Source organism: Chenopodium quinoa, unplaced genomic scaffold, assembly GCF_001683475.1.
Source record: "Chenopodium quinoa cultivar QQ74 unplaced genomic scaffold, ASM168347v1, whole genome shotgun sequence".
NCBI classification, from domain to species: domain Eukaryota; kingdom Viridiplantae; phylum Streptophyta; class Magnoliopsida; order Caryophyllales; family Amaranthaceae; genus Chenopodium; species Chenopodium quinoa.
The window spans coordinates 755,945-774,988 of record NW_018742244.1 but is presented as its reverse complement, the minus strand read 5'-3'; the positions used below and the strand labels follow the sequence as shown (position 1 = coordinate 774,988).

Below are 19,044 nucleotides of genomic sequence, written 5' to 3'. Positions count from 1 at the left end.
CAAATGAAAACTATTTAAAATAATAATCTTTAATTCGTTTCATTTTACATGATTTGTAGTTCTGTACAACATACAAAGTAAAAAATTATGGAGTTGTCATAATAATTTTCGTGTATAATTTAGCAATTAAAAATGATGGTTTGTCTTATTCATTTATTAAACCTTCCTTGGTCATATTCGTCGACACTAGCTGATATGGAGATTATGGATTAAACTCATTTAAGGACAAGCATATTAAAACAGACTCTCCAAATTTGGGCAAAGTCACGTGTTGGTGTAGCCACATACAAGTTTGTAGTTTAATGCCACCCAACTCATAGCCATAGGTGATCATTTTGATCAATGCTAATTAATGAAGCTAAGGAATTCTTTCCAAATTGTCATACACTACTTGGATTACATACTACTATTGACTCTATGTAGAAGGCTAAAAGAGCTGTTTTGCTATGTTATACTCCCTCCGTCCCCTTTTAATAGTCTCTTATGAGCAAATTTTTGTCCCATAATGTTCACCCCATTTGCTTTTTCCAACAACCATTAATATTAATTTTTAAATTTTCCACGTAATTTTTGTTTTTTCATGTACTTTTATTGATTTCTCTCTCTACTTTTTTGCATATCTAATGTCAATTTACTTTTTCAATGTACTTTAACCTTATTATTTGTGTTTATTAATTCCTGTGGAAATTGCCCATAAGGGGCTATCAAAAGGGGACGGAGGGAGTATATTCTTTTCGATCATAAAGATGGGAATGCATGAGATTATGTTCAATTGCCCATTAGGATGTTACCAACTTAGCATAGAGTTACTCCATATTTGAGAGGAATATCTATTCTTCAGTTCTTCATCAATTAAAAAACAAAAAATGCTATGTATAAGAAAAAATGTTACATCTTAAGGTAAGGGAATGCCTCTACTTACAAGCATATGTACGTAAATGGTGGATTCGAGGCTTCGAGCTAATAACCTTTCCTACCATCGTTATCAAGCAAGATTGGTTTTTTATTTTATCTCTTACTAGATGGAGGCAAATGTTGGTTTGAGTCAACAAGTTTTTTTTATTTTATTTTTTTAGTATTGTATGTAAGTAAATATGTTGTCTTATATAAGCATATACTACCCTTTCAAAAAAATATATATAAGCATATACTACAGGTGTAGTACATTGGTTAAGTATACTATGAATATGTTTTAAACAAGATGTTGCAGTTCAAATCTCGACCCTCCTAAATTTTTTGTCCATGTTGTGACTTTTAGGATTATGCATTTATGCATTCTCCTCTGCTGTAATTATTTTAAAATGGTTAAAGAATCTGCTACTCTGCTAGGTTGCTAGCTTGGGTAATATAGTTAGGGCCTGTTCTGATTGACTGAACTCAGTTGAACTGAACTGAACTGAACTTATTAATTAGTGATTTTTAACTACAGATTAGTGATCTTTGATTATTTATTGATTATTTATTACTATACATATGTGTATATACAAATGTACATATTAAAATATTTACGAAAAATATACTATATAATTATAAAATTTATGGAAAATATATTAAAAACTTGAAACCTCTAAACATTTTAAACACATATACTATTTAATTTAAAAATAAAATATTATTATGACAAAAGAACACAAAACACTTACATGTATCTAACCCATTTAAACAAATTTAAAAAAAAAATAACCATTTGAACAATGAATTGTATCAATATTATTATTATTATTATTATTATTATTATTAGGGAAATTCTCAATGGTGCTCTTGAGGTTTTCATTTTTCTCAATGGTAAACATCAAAAAATCAAATTATCTTTGGTAATCAACAAGTTATGTAATTAATTCAATGATGACAAAATTTACATTTATAAGCTAACCATGGTTAACTAAAGGTAAAATGACTAATATATTCTTGAAAATCGTATTTTCCTTTATTCTTTAACAATTAAATTATTTAAAAAAAAAAAAACACCAACAACACTTTCCCCAGCCACCACCGCCAGCCAACAACCACCACTAGCCCCGATCCCCCATCCCCCAGCATCGGCCGCGCCCAAAACCTCCGGCGCCGGCGTCGCATGAACCAACAACCCCCTTTCCCTATCCCCACGAAACTCTAAACCATTTAAAAACATAATCCCGAACCCTCGAAAAACCCCAACCGGATTCCCCAACGGCCGACGCCGATCCCCTAATCGATTCCATTTCACCCAAATTTCCTCAATTACAAAAACAATGAGCCCATGAATTCCCAACAACCATCTCGACCTAGGGTTCGTGAATTTAGCTCCAGATTCGTGTTACTTGTGGCAAAATCGACCCGATTCGAAGCCGTTAGCCCGGTTCGTCGAAACCCAGGGTTGCTATTAAGCTTTTTAAGGAAGGTTCTGGAGTTGGGATTTCGCTGCCTTGAAGTTGTTGCAGCCTGATGGAATTTGCTCCAATGGTGAAAATGATGATGATGATGATGATGATGATGGTGGGTGTTCGGTTAATGGGGATGGTGAGTTAGTGAAATCGGCGTGAGACAGGGGGTGGCAGGGGGAAGAAGAGGGTGGTGGGAGGGGAAATCAGGGTGAAATCAGGGAGGGGATCTGGGTGAGCACGACTGACGCCGACCTGAAGCAAGGAGTCGGGGCTGGGTGGACTGGGGGTGGCAAGGGGAAGAAGAGGGTGGTGGGATTTTTTCAGTAGGGGTATATTAGGCATTTCTATTTTCCCTCCCTTCTAAAACATTAACCATGATTAATGTTTTCCTTAAAATGCTTAACTAATGTTACCATTGAATTAGTATTATAAATTATAGATTACCAAAGGTAATTTGATATTTTAGTGTTTACCATTGAGAGAAAAAAAAAGTTGATGAGTACCATTGAGAATTTCTCTTATTATTATTATTATTATTATTTATTGATTATTATTATTATTATTATTTATTGATGATTATTATTATTATTTATTACTTATTGATTATTATTATTGTTGTTGTTGTCGTCGTTGTAATAAGAGCTTAAAAAAATTAAATTTGATTTTATATCATTAGCAATATCATTAGACATAAATTAAGAGCTGCACTGAACTGAACTGAATTTCAACGAAAGAGAACAGGCCCTTAGTGAATAGTTTAAATCATTCGGCTTTTAAGCAATTCCTAAGTAAACTTCCCGCGCTTTGTGCATTTGATAAGTCTCTGTCACTACATCAGAAACCTATGCTTTTAATAAATTAATCGCAAATAATCACGAATTTACCATTTTACCCCCATCATAGCCTGTACTCCACTTTCTCCCTCAGTCCTCACTGCTCCGTGTTCACTTTGTATTCTTTCTATAAATAGCAAACATCACCGTCTCCAAATCCAACCCCCTCCTAAAATAAACCCTCACTAAAAAATTGAAAAATGGGTGTTTTACTCTGTTTCATCTTCTTCCTCTTTTTTTCATCAGCTTCTGCTGCAACTCCTACTTGTAACCAATGTGTCTTTGCAAAAGCTGCGTTCTTTGCTAGCTCGAAAGGTCTTTCTGGTAATTTTCCTCTCCATTTTATTTGCAAGTTTTTTTTTTCCTTAGATTGATTTTTTTAAAGACCCAGATGAATTATAATTTAACTTAGGCTCAATTAACAACAACCCAGATGAGAATTTGGCAAAAAATGAAGTGGGTAACCTTTAATTTGTTGAAACAATGTAGGTGGAGCATGTGGGTATGGTCCATTAGCTCTGAACTTAAATGGTGGACATGTTGCTGCTGCTCTTCCTATAATTTACAAGAAAGGTGAAGGTTGTGGTGCTTGCTTTCAGGTATACCCTTTTTATCTTTGTTTTTGGTGCAAAATTTGGGTACTTTTTGTGTTACAGTGAAATTAATTGTGTGAAAATGTGATTAAAAGTTACAATTGCTAAGATCTTCTAGAACAATTGCTAGTCGCGATGATAGCGTAATTTGAACTAGTAATGTGACAGCTAAATTCGGAGTAGATAAAGTGAAGTGGTTTGTTGTTATGTTGATCAGATAAGATGCAAGAAAGTAGGTGTTTGCAGTACAACAGGCACATCAATTGTTGTGACTGACATTCACACTGATAAGAGCAACACCACTGATTTTGTGCTAAGTAGCAGAGCTTTTAGGGCAATGGCTTTGCCTGGCAAAGACAGACTACTTGAACAGATTGGAATTGCTGATGTCGAATACAAGAGGTAACAATCATCATTAACTGAAGCTTTTGCCACTATTTATTCATAAACTTGTCATTTTTGTCAATTATTTGTCCAAATTTTCATGTTTATATGAATTAGCTAGGGTTTTCCATATTTGTATATGTAAATTTTGAGAAAATACAAGTTGATCTATTAGATGTTTATTTCAGAATTTCATTGCTTATTAAGCTAGTTGCCTAATAGTCAGTGGCAAATTGTTAATTGTGCACTTTACCAAAGTCTTGCTACAATTTGCGGAATTTGAATATAGGACTTTGATCTTCCTTTTTGGTGTGAATGTGTGATATCTACTTTCTGTAACCTTAATCATTGTATTGAGATTTCGTCCGAAATTTCAGGCAAGAGGCTGATCTTGCTGCTATATAGATAACCAACATAGCAATCATTCAACATTTTTATTTCTTTCTTTTGGTTTTTGCTTTTGGGAATGATCTTTGAACTCTATTGATTACTACTCTAATACTTCTCATAAGAAGTGGCTTACAAAGTAATGCATGCTAACATTTTGATATTGAATATGCATCAGAGTGCCCTGTAATTACAAAGGTCAAAATTTGACTATCCGAGTGGAAGAGTTTAGCAAACCTCCGAACTATTTGGCTATCAAAATCCTCTACCAAGGCGGTCAAACCACGATCCTAGGAGCTGAAGTTGCTTCTGTAAGCAATCCTCTACATTTCCTGATTATGTTATGGATGAACTTTCTTGGCAAAAGAATAGTAGACATTTAACTTTTACTTGTATATGTTATGTTCTGTAAATAGGTTGGTAAAGCAAGTAACTGGATTCCCATGAGCCGAAATTATGGGGCAGTCTGGGACACGAGCAAGGCTCCAACTGGGAAACTGATGTTCAGGTTTTCCATAAACTCAGGGTTCAAAGCTCAGTATTTTTACACCAATGAAGTCTTACCCGCAAACTGGAAGCCTGGTGTCATGTATGTCTCCAAAGTGCAAATTAAGGATGTTGCTCTAGACGGTTGCACTCCTTGTAAACCATGGAAATGATCACGTCGCTTTGATCTCCTTTTAGTAGTAGTGTTGTGTGCCTGAAGATTTTCGTGTACTACTCCGTACTTGTTATGAGAGCTCAAAGTTGTAGCAAAAGAAAAAAAAAAGGCTGAAGATGGAAGAGTTGGTTTCATATCATATTTCATGGTTGTTATCTGACTTTGTATGCCTGTAATGAAACTTAATTTACTCTTTTGTGTCTCTTAGTACTTGTCAACCAATCTAAGTTGTAAGGCTTTATTCATATGAACGAATGAATGATATGATAGATCTCATATGATCCTGCTAGTATTGGCCATCACTTCTATTCTGTTTTCACTCCTAATGACCTAAATGGAAACTGTCATCTTCTGATGTGAATTTTGTTGCATCAGTTGTAGCCAGGAGCAACTCCGGCGAGCTGCGATATGAGACTTATGAGTTGCCTTTTCTCTCCTGGTTTGTTCTTTCTTTGCATTTGGAGTTGTTTTGTAAGCCACTTTCCCCTGCCCTGCCCTCCCCTCCTTGTATGACCTTGAATTGGTTTGCAACTCATGGCTTAATGTGAAATGACCAAAATGCCCCTCATACTTGTGTGATTGTGTTTATGTGGCGAACAGCGATGTACAAGGATATACTCAAGTTTTTGAAGGTCATCACTTAATTAAATGTCAGCTGTAACTGTGATAATTGTCTGATATTAGGTTGATGTTTTAATGAGATTTTGGCGTTATTTATAATCTGTGATTTGGTTCATGTGATTTTGTTTTTATGTTGTGGGTGTCCACTTTGATGATCAAATCCTCATTAATATAGTGGCTATTTTTGGGAGGATCCAAGTTTAATGATCTTGTTTACAAAATTTAGGTGGGATCAGCATCAGACCTCAGCTCACCAGACTGATGACCCGCCTCAGATTAGTAGCATGAAATTTTTTATTTTGATTTATGTTAGTAATAATATTACTTCCGTTTCATATTATTTGCAACGATTTGGCATAAGGTAGAGAGGATAAATGTCTAATTGTTGCAAATAGTATGAAACAGAGGCAGTAATTGATTGCCAATAAACTCGAGTTTGCCCCCCTTCAAATTGTGTGACACAAATACGATATGAACAAACTTGGCCTAAATCAAACATGATCCAAACAACTTGATTCGTGGTTATGAAACAGAACGGTAGGCTGACTATGGAATATAACTCAGTGGTAGATCACGGGAACACCCTACGCACTACCCTTGAAAGTTGACGAACCTCCCTTTAATTATCAATATAGTTTGCATTTATACATTATAATTAACCTCATTAACCCCTGATTTAGTGGTATTAAAACCATTGACTTCGTACGGAGTACAATGTATGCGTAAAACAATGATTTCAGAAGGAACTTTAAGACAACTAAATAATTTTTTATTGACTCAGAAAACTACGAAACCAGCAACTATGCAAGTGAGTAAGTTTTGCTAAACAATTAGTACGAAGTAACACACAAACCCATTATATTAACTTTAATGTCACTAGTAATGAAGTAAACTGTTGTACACTAATGTGCAAAGTCAAATTACGTTTCTTTAATTTCATTCCCTGGGTTCACTTGTAACATGTAGCTTGGATTTTGCAGCTGGTTGTCTATGTATCAAATGGCAACGCCGCCAATGATATACTTGTCATCGGTCCTATATACAAGTATATGAATAGATAGACAAGCCCTATGCACTTATAAATAATGCATGGTTCTAGCTCATCATCATATCAATAATTAAATCATCTCGTTGATCTGTATTTAATAATAAGATTAAGGTTAACAAGTAGCTAAAGCAATGGCAACATTCGTTTTGATCTTTCTCTTGTTCATTTTCTTTTCATCTGCTAATTCGGCTTGTGATAGTTGCTTGCACCAATCGAAGGCAACTTACACCTCTCAAATCTACTGTAATTATCTTCCTTACTAGTAGCATTGTTGTTCTGCTTTCATTTTTTGTTACTTCAAACTTTATATGCAAATTTTGACTAATGTGATAACAATGCAGCTGGAGGATGTGGTTATGGACCTTTAGCTTGGAATTTCAATGACGGACTACTTGCTTCTGGCCTTCCTTCCCTTTTCAAAGGAGGTTATGGTTGTGGTGCTTGCTTTAAGGTTTGTCTCCTTTTTGTTAAAGTTGCTCGTGTTTTTGAATTAATTGAAAGTCATACGACATTTAACAGTATAGTACGACTAGTAGTTTTTAATTTAAGAACTGACATATACTTCGTATATACTTATAATGCAAAGTATTTTTATGACAGGTAAGGTGCAACAATAGTGCACTATGCAAAAAAGAAGGGACTCCGGTGATTTTAACTGAACGTCAAGGTGATAATAGGACAGACTTTGTTCTTAATAAGGATGCTTTCGTGGCCATGGCTAACCACGGTAGGTCACGGGATCTCCTGAACCTTGGCATAGTCGATATTGAGTATAAGAGGTTAGATTATAATTTCCATGGAAACATACATTTTTAATTTTATTTCTTATATCTTTGACAAATTGGATGATCAACTGTAACAAAAACTAATGAGCTTTTAAATTTAGGGTACCTTGTGTTCATAAAAATAGAAACCTAGCCGTACGAGTCCAAGAGTACAGTCAAAGACCCTATTATCTTGCCATAACAATCTTATACCAAGGTGGTCAAACACAGATTGATGCTGTTGACATAGCCACGGTAAAATTCGACACCTCTAATTTAATCTTTATCATCTTTTCGATTTCTTGAATAGTCAAGTTGTTGCACTTATTTAGAAACACAGAGAATGTTGGGAATGTAATAGTTTTTATAACGTGTGTATAAAGGTGGGGCAACGCGTTTGGAGAACATTGAAGCATAGCTATGGGGCTGTATGGGAAACAAATCGTGTGCCAGAAGGCCCATTGAGGTTTGGGTTTTTGGTGAAATCAGGTGATGAAGATTTCAACTATTATAGGACTCAAGTAATACTACCATCTGATTGGACACCTGGAGTTATTTATGATACCGGAGTTCAAATTACTGATGTTGCTCAAGAGGAATGCTACCCTTGTGATGAAAGCACTTGGTAATCTGCAATGTATTTGGATGAATAAATGTGATGTTGGACCATATTATATGGAAGAAGATTTGGGGTTTATAAATAAATAAACAAGGGTTATGGGCCTTTTAGCCCAATTGGAATTAATTGGGCTTCATATGTGTAATTTTATGTATCTTAGTTTGTATGTGAAGGTTAATATGTTTTCCATTACTCACTCATATCATGTATAGCATGTACCAAGGAATAACTTAAATCAATAAATGTGTTAATTTTGAAGTGTACTTTGATACGAGTAATTAATTAGAGATAGTCAACATAGGCCAATTTGACCTAGGTCAAACATAGTCTAGTTTGGTTTCCATCTTTATATGATTTATTTTAATGGCCGAGTCCCGAGCATTCGAATAGTTTTACAAAGTATATTATCTCATATGAATGCAATTTTGGGCATGTTACATTTTACATTTTCACATTGTAGAGCGTAAGGCGAATAAAACATGATCAAGACCTATAGACCAATATATTCCAAAATTGTCAAAGACATAGAAAATTGGTTATCCTAATGCATTAATTAATAAGTACTCCGTACCAAACCAAAGAAAAAAGAGTAGGTCTTGATAGGACTAATGAGGCTAGCTTGCAAAGTGTCCTCTATTAGATGATGCTGAAAGTTCTAAATCAGGAGAAAGAGTTGTTAGTTGAGGGTTATCATAATAGTAATGTAGTTTGGCTTTATATACTTTTAGTACAAAGCATGAAAACTGGAGACTACTACAACTAGATTAGACATTTATCCACTCTCTCTTCTATTATTCGTCTAGTCACCAAACTTGTCAACTTTTTAATTAGGATATTATTTCAGCTAATCCTTAGCTTAATCACTATAACAACCACTCGCGCGGCCGTGCATAATACACTTGTATAAATAACGATTTATGATTATTAAACAAAAAATGGAAAATATTTGTTATATGCTTTCACCTAATTATTCTTCTTTAACTTTGATTAATCATTAATATTTGGTACCACTCATGAACACATAATTATGAAAAATAGTAGCCATAAAACACTCCTAATTTCTGACCGTTTTAGATTTAAAGTTGTTTTTTATATTTACTTTGTATTTTTAATGGTTTTGAATGTCGACAACAATGGTTCCATGGATTTGTTACACCTAAACTACACTATTACAAGCTAGCTAAAACAACACATACTTTGTATATTACTTTTTTTTTTTTTTTGCAATATATATGCTATGTATTCTGTTTAATATCTTCAAATTCTTCACTATAAATCTTCTCTTTATTCATCTACTTTTAAAAGTCGGTATCTTAAAAAAATGAAAATTATTTCTTTTGCTTAATGTCTTAGGACCTGTTCACATTTACTGAACTGAGTGAACTGATTGGCGTTGAACTGAAATGAACATTTTATGAGAGAAGGAAATTAGAAACTGAAACTGATTAAAATTGAACTGAACTGGAATTAAGGTAAAGTGAACATGCCCTTATACTCTTCGTTTTTATATAAAATGCAATGACTTTGTATAGATAATACACCAATAAGGCGGTAACAATAACAAAACATGAGAGTTCGTTCACACGATCAAATCCAGACTCATCCAAATTCCAAAATGACCTTGATCTTTTTTTTTTTTTTGGTTTGAAGAAAGATAGAAAATGACCTTGATCTTAGGAACATCATAAATAGATGAATTAAGCTTCACTTCAAAGTTTCAAGTAACAAAATAATTGTTCGTAACAAAACCAACAATTAACTTGCTGTCAGTGTTCACACTGCACCCCCACTTGACCGCTTGTCTCACTGTCAAACACTTCACTTACTTTTGCTTAATTTGTCCGACCGCCTTAATTTCTTAGAGGTCGGTGACTCCCATTTTTTCACACTCTCTCTCCCTTTTTTTTTTCTTTTTTTACGCGTTTATTTGCTGATTCAACTTTATCTTCTTCGATCCTTCCTAATTACTGTACCACATTAAATAAAAAAAATAGAAATTACAAAGCGAATTTATCTTACTTTATTTTTCCTATAAATAAGAGAGCACATCACTTTCATTTAAGACAAACACATAACTATATACTTTTACACAGAAAAATACAATCTTTATTTTTAAAAAAATGGCGAATTTAAGTTGGTTGATTTTGTTCTTGTTCGTTTCATATGCAAGTGGTTGTGATCAGTGTGTTTTATCAAAAGCATCTGTAATCACTAAAGCTTCTACTCTTTCTTGTAAGTTTTTTTTTTAATTATTTCTCTTACTATTTTTAGCTTGTGTTTTAGACCCAGATGATTTTTGTTTGAAATTAGCTCAAATTAAGATTCACCCAGATAATAATTTGGCAAAAAAACAAGTGGGTAATCTTTAATTTTTTGATTTGATGTAGCTGGAGTATGTGGGTATGGTTCTTTAGCTCTGAACTTCAATGGAGGACACGTGGCAGCTGGTGTCCCTTCTCTTTACAAAGATGGTGCTGGTTGTGGTGCTTGTTTTCAGGTATATGGAGTACTAATTTATTAAGTATGATCAAATTAATTCAAAGTTATTTGATTGATTAATTGAGTATTAATATATTCTTTTAATTTTATGATGATGATCAGATAAGATGCAAAAACAGTGGATTGTGTAGTAAAGCAGGAACTAAAGTGATAATGACTGATGTTAATAAGAGTAACAACAGCTCTGACTTTGTGCTAAGCAGCCGGGCATTAAGGGCCATGGCTTTACATGGCAAGGACCAACAAATTCTTAAACTTGGAGTTGTTGATGTTGAATATAAGAGGTAACTAACTATATAATCCAATTAACTAGACCAAATAAATCGTCTGTCTCATTCTTTATGTCTCGGGTGTATTGTATCCATGTCACGTATGTTGTTTGGTTCATGCATGCTTGATTGTTGTACACTTCTAAGTTTACTTTACACACCGGAAAAGATATAGAGTTATACATGAAGGTGATTATAGCCTTATAGGTCAGGTTAGGTCGAGTCAATGTTGAAATTTTGGATGATACTCTTAACCATTTGTGACATTAGATGTTGTTTGGATCCTTTTGGAAAAGATTGCTTAGTTACACTCGATTGGCAATCATTGCTAATTTCATAATATGTGAACATTGGCCTAGAGGTCTAATAATTTATGTAGCACATCTTTTTTAAAAAATTTCTAGCGGATATTGAGAGATTTGTCAATTGTCAAGATATTATTGACCTTTGCATTTTGTCCAATGGCGTGACAGCCAACGTATAAAATATTATGGGCTGTAGCCAACCAAAAATGTCCTAGTCCATTCTTTATGCTCCAAAATTGATTAAATTTAAGTTACAACTAGCACATTGAATGTTAACCTGACTAGCTTGTCTAACATTTTAATGCACATGTTGTAGATGCGCAATGTCTATTTAATTTAACTCTAACTTTACTCCACGCTTAGATATTGTAGGGCCTCTTAATTTGCCCATATTAGGCCCGTTTTTGAGTGTCTTTACAAAATTAAAGTACATGTTCAAACGATTACTCGGTTGACTTATTACTTGTTTGCATTTATGATCAACGGTCATGAACAAACAACGGGAGACATAGAAGTCATTAGTCATGTACGGTGTGTGGACTTAGAATTACATCTACTCGATCTTAATGTGAATATATTGAAATATCTACATATATACTAGTGTATGTTGTCTAATGTCATATACTATAGTATAACCGATAAGGAATAGTGTATTAAGAAGAATGTAATACATGTTAAATTGGTAGGTTCCACGCTTAATTGGTATCTAACTTGAATGTTATGTGTATCAGGATACCGTGTGATTATAAAGGTCAAAACTTGGCAGTTCGCGTGGAAGAAACTAGTAAAAACCCTGGCTATTTGGCTATAAATATTCTCTACCAAGGTGGTCAAACCGAGATTGTTGCAATTGATATTGCTCGGGTATGTTACAAACATTAGTAAGCTAGATATATGTATACATTTTCTCCTTATGGTGTTAACATGTTACTTATAATACATTTACAGGTCGGTTCAACAAATTGGTCATTCATGAATAGGAAGTACGGTGCAGTTTGGGAAACAACCAAGTATCCGGGCCCTGGTCCATTACAGTTCAGATTCGTCGTGACATCGGGCTTCGATGGCAAGAACGTTTGGGCTCAAAATGTATTACCAGCAAACTGGAAGGCAGGAGTCACATATGATTCTAAAGTTCAAATTGATGACATTGCATTACAAGGTTGCACCCCTTGTGCTGATAGCCACTGGAATTAGTCTCTCTACTTAATTATTTCATCCTCTGTATAGGACTTTTAATTTCTTTTTTTTGGGCCTAATAGTAAAGTAGAATGATTATTTTTAAACATAAGTTTGTTACAATCAGCTAATAAAATTACTCGGAATTATTTGTTTCTATATTTTTTCCTTTGTTACTATTGAATGTGTCATTTTCGGTGCATCAAACCAATTATTTATGTGGATAAACAACATTGAATATGATTGATCAATTATTTGGATCAAGATGTAAACAAAAGATATTGTCTGATTACTGTTTACGAGTATTACTAAGAAAACACCCCATATTGCTATTATTAGCTTGGTTTATATCATGTTGGCTAAGAAACAAATACGAGTAGGTATTGTGAAGTATGGTCGTATACTCCTCGTATATATGGACACTTCTTAAAGGTGTCAATATTCGAACTCTAATACAGTACTTTATACTCGAACATTAGTTTGGACGGTATTAACATTATGATTCTTTATAGTCGGACATTTATAATTGTGCGTATGCCTTAGGCACAATAACATATACTCACCCATGTAGATTATTCGTACTTTGCTAACTGCTAAACATCAAGCCAGGCGATTTTGTTGCATAGCTTTAGCTTGCTTCATAATAACAAAACTATCAATGCTTGAACTTAAAGTTTTAGAAGTACTAGAGCAACATTTTAATGTCTTGAATACGAAGTATGTCCTAAAGTCACTTCTAAGTTCTAACAATGCAAGTTCAGCAATTCATGAAATCTCTACCCATGATTTATCATCATTGTTTTTAGGTGTGGACTATTAGCCGGGCTTATAAGGATAGTATATTGTCTTCTATTTTGCTTATCAGTCATCAAAATAAGGCAGTACCTTAAAAATCAATTTTCAAGCATGTGTTGTCTTTCTTTTCATATCGACTTTTTCCAAGTTAGTCAAATACTTGTATGTTGTTACAACATTTTAATACTACCTCCGCTACATATTATTTGCAAATAATATGTAACGGATGTAGTATTTTAAACAACTCAATTTATTGATTCAAAATCCGTCACGACTTATGTGTTATTTGACAATTCTGCTTATATTGACACATGTTCACAAAAATCGTTATGTGGAAAAAAATTGTGATCTACAGTCGTCATCATTCTAGCTAAAATAGATATATCTCATAAGATAGCCAACAATTATTCACATAGCTGATTAATTGTTACTACCAATATGAATTATGACATCATTAAATTTATATGACATCATTATAGTTAAGTCACATCACTTCATTAATTATACTTTTATAACATCATTATAATCAATCTCGTCAAAAACAAAATAATAATAATAAAAAAAATAAAAATATCATTATAATCAAGCTGCATTAGGTTAGTATATATAGACATCATTATATTTCAAAATTTCATGAATTTCATAATAGAAATAAAACTCATTCTTGGTAATTTATGGACATCTTTAAAGGTGTCTTATGGTTACAAACCACCTTATATGGCCCTAAAAATCACCCCACGCATACTTTTTATCTGTTGAAAAAATATCAAAAATTGACTTGAAATCGTGTATAGACTCACCCCACCTTATATAGGCTTCAATTTTGGACAAATTTTCACTTTTCTAGACTCATATTTTTTTTCCAATATGCTTCCCATGGACCCTAATACACGTTCAGAGTCCATTTGGGTGGGTAAAAGTGTAAAACTATCCAATATGTCTTTAAACAGTCAATTTACCCATTTACAAGCAACTTGGATCGATTACACAAACTCAAGGCTACCACGGAAACTTATGACAACATATAATGATCATATATGGTTCCAAACGACATTATATGACCCTAGGATGTATTCCCTAGTATCTCGAAATTTTTCATCACCGAACCTCGAAACCATCGAAATTGCCTAAAAAGCGTGAATTATAGCCTTCAATTTTGCAAATTTTCGACTTTTTTTAACCCAGAAATAAAAATTGCCAAGAAGCTTCCTATAGACCCCAATACCCCCCAGGAGTCCAATTGGGTGGGCAGAACAATCTAATTTGCCTTTAACCATCCAATTTACCCGTTTTCGTACACACCTCTTTTATTGGCTATAAGTTTTCACGGAACCTTTATGTAGCCGACTAATGGTCGTATAAGGTTCAAAACAACATTATATAACTCTGGGATACATCTCGTAGAATTCCGTGGAATCTCGACACCGAATTTCGACACCTCCTAAATTGCTCCGATTTTGTGTATTATATAGCCTTTAAATTTGGCTTCAGTACATCATATTTTTTTTTTCCTGACGAGATTATGCATCTAGGTACTTTCATGGGTTTCCAGATGGTCTTGGGAGTCAAGAATAGTGCCCAGAACCATCTCATTCATCCTTAATCATCTTTTCTAAAGGCAAAGACGACATAGTACCCTCAAATACTATACTAAGTTTTTTTTAGCATACAAGATGCACTGCTAACCTCTTTTTCCAAAATATAGGTGCTTTAAGGGAATAGGGTGGGGGAGGGATGAATCGAAACAACATAGGGTTGAATCTCAGTGGATCGTGGAAGCAAGGCCACTCTACCACTTATATTACCCCTCGCTCGATAGGTATTGTATTTCAAGGCGGCTCTCACAGCATATCCATCGCGCGAGCTTAGCCTACGACACGTGCCCTTGGGGGTCGAAACCCCTACTGTAGGACGACAATCGGGCGGTGGGCGCATGCGTCACATCTGGCCTGAATTTTGACTTAGAGGCGTTCAGTCACATCATAATCCATCACTTCGAGGCTTCAAGCCACTGGTTTTTCAACCAAGCGCGATGACCAATTGTGTGAATGATTCCTCTAGTACTAGGTTGAATTACCATTGCGACATTGTCATCAATAAGGCAAAACTGACTTGTCTCACGACGGTCTAAACTTAGCTCACGTTCCCTAATGGTCAGCCTACACTTTACCAAACTTGACCCATATATATAGAGTTGTCAATTCGGGTAAACGGGTCAGGTTTGGGTCGGGTAAGAGTGGGTCAGGTTAACTCGGGTTGGGTCAATTCAGATTAACTCCATAACCTATGCGGGTCGGGTTTGGGTTGGGTCATGCTTGAGTCGGGTCACGTCGAGTCATACTTCTTATCGGGTTTGGGTCGGGTTAAAGTCAGGTTACATTCGGGTCGGGTGAACAGTAGGTCGGGTTTTCAAGGGTTAAAACGAGTTAGGGTAATTCTCGGGTTCGAGTTAGGTTCGATTCAAGTTAATAATTTGCGGGTTAGAATCAGGTCGGGTCATTCTCGGATTTGAGTCGGGTTCGATTTAAGTCAATAATCTGCAGATTATAATCAAGTCGGGTCATTCTCGGGTTCAAGTCCGGTTCAGATCAAGTCAATAATTTGCGGGTTATAATCAGGTTGGGTCGTTTCCAAGTCGGGTCATTCTCGGATTTAAGTCGGGTTATGTTCAAGTCAATAATTTGCAAGTTACAATCAGGTCGGGTCATTTCAAAGTCAGGTCATATTCGGGTTCAACTAAGTATAAGTAGATAATTATCATTTTTATCAAACTAATTATTTCATTTGACTATAATATATATGGCAATATACTAGGGAACTATAGTCTATAATTTAGGAAGATAATTATCTCCTTTGACCATACAACAAATATATACTATACTTAACTCTTAAATTTGAGGATGAAGCTCCTTTCTTTTGCTGGCCTGGACCGACTTGGTCTCCCAAGAGAAAATGCTTTGATCAACAATAATAAGGTGGTCTAAATTGCATTTAAGGTGATTTGAAATCGGACCGGGAACAATTTGGATTGAATTCAGGTGGGGCCAATAACAAGTCGTGTTAATTTTAAGTCGAGTTAGTAACAGATCGGGTTGATTTTTTGGGTTGGGTAGGTAAGGTAAAATTCAGGTCGGGTTGAAATTAGGTCAGGTCAATAACAAGTCGGGTTAAATTCGGGTCGAATTAGGAACGGGTCTTGTTGAATTCGGATCAGGGTAATAACAAGTCGCCAAGTCGGATTAAATTCGGGTTTTGACGGGTTAAAACGGGTTTGGGTCAATTTCGGTTCAAGTCGAGTTCGATGCAAGTTAATTGAATTGGCCGTTGTAAACCGGTAAATCGGAGCAAGTTGTAAACCGGTAAATGGTCGTTTAAAAGAAAATTGAATGGTTCCACACACCCAATTGGACTCTCGGAGGGTATTAGGGACAATGGTAAAAATTTCGGCAATTTTTATTTTTCGAGCGAAAAAAAGTCAAAAAATTCCAAAATTGAAGGCTAATATCCACGTTTTTTGAGAAATTTTGGAGGTTTCGGGGCCCGGTGTCAAGAAGTCTTGAAATTCTCTAGGATACATCTCGGGGTCATATAATGCCGTTTGGAACCATATATGATCATTATTTGTTGTCATAAATGTTCGTGGTAGGCTTGAATTAATGAAATCGGTGCAAGTTGTAAACCGATAAATTGGTCGTTTAAAGGAAAATTGGATGGCTCCACCCACCCAATTAGACTCCCGGAGGATATTAGGGATCATGGTAAATATTTCGACAATTTTTATTTCCAGGCAAAAAATAATCAAAAATTTTCAAAATTGAAGGCTAATATCCACGCTTTTTGAGAAATTTTGGAGGTTTCGGGGTCCGGTGTAGAAAAGTATTAATATCTTATGGGATACATATCGGGGTCATATAATGTCGTTTGGGACCATATATGAACATTATAAGTTGTCATAAATGTTCGTAGTAGGCTTGAGTTAATGAAATCCGTGGAAGTTGTATATTGGTAATTAAATTGGACATTTAAAGGCAAATTAGATGATTACACCAACCCAATTGGACTCCCAAAGGGTATTAGGGACCATGTAAATGTTTCGGAAATTTTAATTTCCGGGCGAAAAAAGTCAAAAAATTCAAAAATGGAAGACTAATATCCACGCTTTTTGAAAATTTTAAGAGGTTTCGGGGCCCGGTGTCGAAAAACCTTGAAATTTTAGGAGACACATATCGGGGTCATATAATGATTTTTGGAACCATATATGATCAATATTTGTTGTCATAAATGTTCGTGGTATGCTTGAATTAATGAAATCGGTGCAAGTTGTAAACCGATAAATTGGTCGTTTAAAGGCAAATTGGATGGTTCCACCCACCCAATGGAACTTTCAAACTGTATTAGGGACCATGGTAAAAATTTCGGCAATTTTTATTTTCGGGCGAAAAAATAAGTCAAAATTTTCAAAATTGAAGGCTAATAGCCTAATATCCATGCTTTTTAAGAAATTTTGGAGGATTCAGAGCCCGGTGTCGAAAATTCTTGAAATTTTTAGGGGATACATCTCATGGTCATTTAATGCAGTTTGGAACCATATATGATCATTATTTGTTGTCATAAATGTTCGTGGTAGGCTTGAGTTAATGAAATCGGTGCAAGTTATAAACCGCTAAATAGGTCCTTTAAAGGCAAATTGGATGAATCAACCCACCCAATTGGACTCCCGGAGGATATTAGGGACTATGGTAAACATTTCGGCAATTATTATTTTCGGGCGAAAAAAAGTCTAAAAATTCCAAAATTAAAGGCTAATATCCACGTTTTTTGAGAAATTTATTAGGTTTCGGGGCCTGGTATTAAAAAGCTAGACAATACTTCTCGGGGTCATATAATGCCATTTGGAACCATATATGATCATTATTTGTTGTCATAAATGTTCGTGGTAGGCTTGAATTAATGAAATCGGTGCAAGTTGTAAACCGATAAATTGGTCGTTTAAAGACAAATTGGATGGCTCCACCCACCCAATTAGACTCCCGGAGGATATTAGGGATCATGGTAAACATTTCGGAAATTTTTATTTCCCGGCGAAAAATAATCAAAAATTTTCAAAATTGAAGGCTAATATCCACGCTTATTGTGAAATTTTGGAGGTTTCGGGGTCCGGTGTAGAAAAGTATTAATATCTTATGGGATACATATCGGGGTCATATAATGTCGTTTGGGACCATATATGAACATTATAAGTTGTCATAAATGTTCGTAGTAGGCTTGAGTTAATGAAATCCGTGCAAGTTGTATATTGGTAATTAAATTGGACATTTAAAGGCAAATTGGATGATTCCACCAACCCAATTGGACTCCCAAAGGGTATTAGGGACCATGGTAAATGTTTCGGCAATTTTAATTTTCGGGCGGAAAAAAGTCAAAAAATTCAAAAATGGAAGACTAATATCCACGCTTTTTGAGAAATTTAAGAGGTTTCGGAGCCTGGTGTCGAAAAACCTTGAAATTTTAGGAGACACATCTCGGGGTCATATAATGCTTTTTGGAACCATATATGATCAATATTTGTTGTCATAAATGTTCGTGGTAGGCTTAAATTAATAAAATCGGTGCAAGTTGTAAACCGGTAAATTGGTCGTTTAAAGGCAAATTGGATGGTTCCACCCACTCAATTGGACTACCGGATGGTATTAAGGACCATGGTAAAAATTTCGGCAATTTTTA

The 19,044-nt window shown here is 34.8% G+C and overlaps 3 protein-coding genes across 3 annotated transcripts; all 3 read left to right on the top strand.

Annotated features, from left to right (window-relative positions):
• The first annotated feature begins 3,211 nt into the window (after positions 1-3,211).
• Positions 3,212-5,523, top strand: LOC110738604 (expansin-like A3). Its single transcript, XM_021918999.1, has 5 exons — positions 3,212-3,520; positions 3,686-3,795; positions 4,007-4,191; positions 4,739-4,871; positions 4,977-5,523. Exons 1-5 carry the CDS (start codon positions 3,397-3,399, stop codon positions 5,217-5,219), a joined length of 795 nt encoding a protein of 264 aa, XP_021774691.1. The 5' UTR covers positions 3,212-3,396; the 3' UTR covers positions 5,220-5,523.
• Positions 5,524-6,984: 1,461 nt separating this feature from the next.
• LOC110737612 (expansin-like A2) lies at positions 6,985-8,491 on the top strand. Its single transcript, XM_021917948.1, has 5 exons — positions 6,985-7,133; positions 7,232-7,341; positions 7,491-7,669; positions 7,777-7,909; positions 8,038-8,491. Exons 1-5 carry the CDS (start codon positions 7,022-7,024, stop codon positions 8,281-8,283), a joined length of 780 nt encoding a protein of 259 aa, XP_021773640.1. The 5' UTR covers positions 6,985-7,021; the 3' UTR covers positions 8,284-8,491.
• A 1,822-nt stretch (positions 8,492-10,313) lies between these two features.
• On the top strand, positions 10,314-12,684 carry LOC110738599 (expansin-like A2). The gene is made up of 5 exons (XM_021918993.1): positions 10,314-10,505; positions 10,661-10,770; positions 10,875-11,056; positions 12,078-12,210; positions 12,295-12,684. The coding sequence occupies exons 1-5, from the start codon at positions 10,394-10,396 to the stop codon at positions 12,541-12,543; spliced, it is 786 nt and encodes a 261-aa protein (XP_021774685.1). The 5' UTR covers positions 10,314-10,393; the 3' UTR covers positions 12,544-12,684.
• Positions 12,685-19,044: the final 6,360 nt, after the last annotated feature.